Source organism: Brassica napus, chromosome A4 (assembly GCF_020379485.1).
Source record: "Brassica napus cultivar Da-Ae chromosome A4, Da-Ae, whole genome shotgun sequence".
Classification (NCBI taxonomy): Eukaryota; Viridiplantae; Streptophyta; class Magnoliopsida; order Brassicales; family Brassicaceae; genus Brassica; species Brassica napus.
In genome coordinates, this window is record NC_063437.1 from 8,731,788 (window position 1) to 8,735,407 (window position 3,620).

The 3,620-nt window shown below is 39.3% G+C and overlaps 1 protein-coding gene across 1 annotated transcript; it reads right to left on the reverse strand.

The window, feature by feature from the left end:
* Positions 1 to 390: 390 nt before the first annotated feature.
* On the reverse strand, positions 391 to 3,115 carry LOC111215031 (probable dolichyl pyrophosphate Man9GlcNAc2 alpha-1,3-glucosyltransferase). The gene is made up of 6 exons (XM_022718076.2): positions 2,614 to 3,115; positions 2,371 to 2,545; positions 2,187 to 2,294; positions 1,529 to 1,690; positions 1,171 to 1,423; positions 391 to 1,087 (listed from the first exon to the last, which is right to left on the reverse strand). Exons 1-6 carry the CDS (start codon positions 3,003 to 3,005, stop codon positions 636 to 638), a joined length of 1,542 nt encoding a protein of 513 aa, XP_022573797.2. The 5' UTR covers positions 3,006 to 3,115; the 3' UTR covers positions 391 to 635.
* Between the last annotated feature and the right edge of the window lie 505 nt (positions 3,116 to 3,620).

Consider the following 3,620-nt stretch of genomic DNA (forward strand, 5'->3'; position numbering starts at 1 on the left):
AGATGGTGTCTACTCCAACAGAATGGCCGGCGTTCACTACTCACATGGAGGAATTTCTACGATGTAAGGAATTTTTTTCTACCTTCACTATTCAGCATATTCCAAGGGCACAAAACACAATGGCGGATAAGCTAGCATGAGGTGCTATGAATCAGCCTTCTGCTATGGTTCATGTTGACTTCGTTCCTCCGAGATGGCTCTCGGCTCAGGAATCTACTTAGTATAGTTTGGTCTTTTTTGTTGAAAAAAAAAAAAAAAATTTAATCCACTATTCAAACCGCATTTCTATACGAAATGTTCCATCCTCGCCGTAGATTAAAAGTGTCCACATTTTATGTAATTTGTACGGTCATGATTTCCATATTAAGTTCGATCTTGGCAGTCATTAAGGAAAGTAGGAAACAACATGAACATATTAATCTATCTGCTAGAAAAAAGTACAAAACTTATAAAAGAGTTTCTTTTCATAAAAGGCTCAATCTTTACCTCAAGATAATCTACCGTACAAAAGTCTGATGACTAAACCACCGGTTATGTCTAGCTCGATTCTACTTGGTTCAGTAAGCAGACCCTAAACTCAGTTCCAATGGAACAGAGTTAGACAACCTGACTCAAAGACTTCTGTCTTCTAATCATCAGATTTGTTTCTTTTCTTTATCCGCAGACCTGAAATGACTGGAGAAATTCCACTGCGTATAGTTTGTGTAAATGGCAAACATAACAAAGTATGAGAAGCATAGAATCATGATCAGTGCGTCGAATAGGAAAGGGTACTTTTGAGGAGGTTGAATGGTCAGGTAAACGACATGGAGAACTAGGGAGATGACGAAGTGGGTTCTAAGTAAGAAAACATAACCAGGGAAGTTTGTAAAGGAGAACGATGAAGCTTTAGTTTTCGGTAACTGGGAATGATAGATGAGGGTAAAGAGCAAATGTAAGGTTAAGTAAGGAAGCAAGAGATTGTCACGGCAGAGAAGAGGGAACATCGAGAAGAGAGCGTAGTAGGTTAAATGATTGAAATGGTCAGGGATTTTGAGAGCTAGCAGTGTTGCGGCTAGAAAAGGCATCAGAATAGATTTCTCATGCACTGCAGATTCAATTCAAAAGAAGAAAGTTAGATATACTAAAAGGATGTGGAGTGGAGATTGAAGATGAAATGTATGTATATACCTTGGAAAGAAAACAAGTAGAAAGCCATTGAACTATTGAGCAAGCCATAGAGGAAACCTTCGTTGCTTGGTGAAAAGATTTGATGAACCATTGAAGGGAGAGAAGCTAATACAGTTGCGGCTAAGCTCATAAACTTGAGAGATGGTGTTGTGAATAGTTTTTTCCATTTTATGAGAATGGAAGTGGTGCACCAGAAATTTGCAACGTAATCCTCGTATATTCCCCTCTCAAATGGAGCAAGACGGGAGAGAACCTGCGTCATCAGCATTTTGATTCACCAATCAGCTATGTGCAGTTTACATAAGAGGAAGCAAGAAGTACAATTTCACAGTTTCAAAATGATCAAATGTGTATTTACCATTAAGAAGTCGTCCACAGAATGCAAATACGGCCACCAAACGATAACGAATGTCGCAATGACTGCAATTCCAAGCTTCAGCAAAGAAAGTATAGGATTTTTCCGTCTTAGGCATTTACCAAGTAGATGGCTGAAAAAGGCAGGAGCAAAGTATGCACTCATCTGCAGACATAAACAAAGAAACATATCCAATGATCAGATCAGATGATTGTTAAATCAAAATATCAAGAACCGTCCTTAGACTAACAAAACTGTATGTATGGGCAAACTACACGATTCCCATAAAACTATTACATCACACATTTATACTCATTTTTGCAACGCCATTGCGCACTAAGGCGCTCACCTTACGAATCCAAAAGTTTTCAAACATCATCACCATCGTAATTCAATACCATGTCTCCATCATTACACAACACAAAGATAGTCAAACACGCCATGCAAGCTAAGAAGTCAAAACAAAATCAGGGAGATGGTAAAGCTTCAACAGATTCTCAAGAAATGGCCAAACGCATCAAAACAAGCCAACAACAACAAGATTGACAACGAACAAAAACAGCAGTTTGCAACGTAACTGAACTATCACGTCATTGTAAAACAGGGAAAAGTATACCAACATTCAACTGGAGAAACACAGGAACATAATCCCAAACGTTACCTGTTTATGGCTAAGAGCAAGAGTGAAGAAAACACAAGTAAGAACCTCGCTCCCACAGAGTACGGCAGCAATAGCACCCACTGTAAGTCCCAAACTGATACAATTGTACTAAAAGCAAACAAACAAAGAAACCCCTAATGAGAATCATCAAAGAACCAAAACAGAGACAACACTTAAGACAAACCTGAAAATGACCATGATCAATGAGAATCAAACAAGGGTTCAATAGAATGATAGCAATATGCCAGGCCACTTGGCTCTTGGCACGGTTCCTATGGTACACCAACACGAAAAAGAGAGCAGCTGGGAAGAATATGAGAGCATCTGACGATAAAACCGTCCACCTCATCAATAACTTTCTGCACAAAAGTTTTCTTTTATCAGATCAAGCATGATGTAACCTCTAGATCATTATTACAAGACTTACCCAATGTAAGATTCGTGGCCACGGGAACTGAAAAGAGAAACGGAGTCGGGATTGAAGAATCGGAGGAGGAGGCCGTGGATGTAACTCTGGTAAGCAGTTAACGGAGGGTAATCGAGTCCCCAGTAAGTGAGATCGTTGTGAGTGCCGTTTCTGTACCAGTCGATGGCTGGGAGGTTTGTGGTTATCTCCATCCAGTGCCTCTGAGCCTCGAAATCTCCGAACTTGGGTGGGGTTCCGGCGCCGGAGTAGGGGAACATCGAGACGGCGGATCGGATCAGTAATGCGAAGAGGGAGATGCAGAGGAAAGAAGTGGTGGTTCCTTTGTGTGATAGCCACCACCAAGTGTCGATGGGAGCGGCGGTGCCATCGCCGGAATGATTCTTCTTCGGCATCTTTGGTTTAGTTTTTGGGTTGGGAGTGTGTCGATTAGAACCGATTTCGAATTTAATAAGTGGAGTTGACCGATTTGTACTTTCTAAAGTTCCAACTCCTCCCAACCAATTCTTTGGGGGTGGACAAAATATCCCATGAAATTTGATTTGAGAATGCAAGTGTTATTACAAATTCATTAGAGAATTAATTACGTTTGTTTGAACAAAATCTAAACTATTAAAACTGATGTATATTTTGCATTTAACCTATCGTAACTTTTTACAAAATTTGGAAAATTTCCACATATCCAATCAATGCTTCATGTCGTTGACTGTTCCAACCTGTTCGAAAACACGGGTTAGGCGGCCGACTACTTCGCTGGAAATATGCAAATCGGACTACATCTGTGGCGGACTGATGATAATCGGCCAGTAAATCGAAAATGAAAAAAAACTCAATGTTTTCATGGTTTTTATTTTTAATATCGCATATATGTATTAGATTTGATGTATTTATTAAAACTTACAAGAATAATAAGAAAAATCTGTGAAATCGAAAAAAAAATATAAAGCGGCTAGAAGTTGTAGAAAAATCATAGTAGGAGGTCAAAGATAAAGTTATTTTGTCATTACTTA

Bases quoted from the DNA above. Each gene is read 5' to 3' on its own strand.
- LOC111215031 (XM_022718076.2), bottom strand. From the start codon at position 3,005: ATGCCGAAGAAGAATCATTCCGGCGATGGCACCGCCGCTCCCATCGAC. The intron at 2,546-2,613 runs GTAAGTCTTGTA...ACTTTTGTGCAG, and splicing joins GGCCACGAATCTTACATTGG to AAAGTTATTGATGAGGTGGA. The intron at 2,295-2,370 runs GTTTGTCTTAAG...GTTTGCTTTTAG, and splicing joins TTGATCATGGTCATTTTCAG to TACAATTGTATCAGTTTGGG.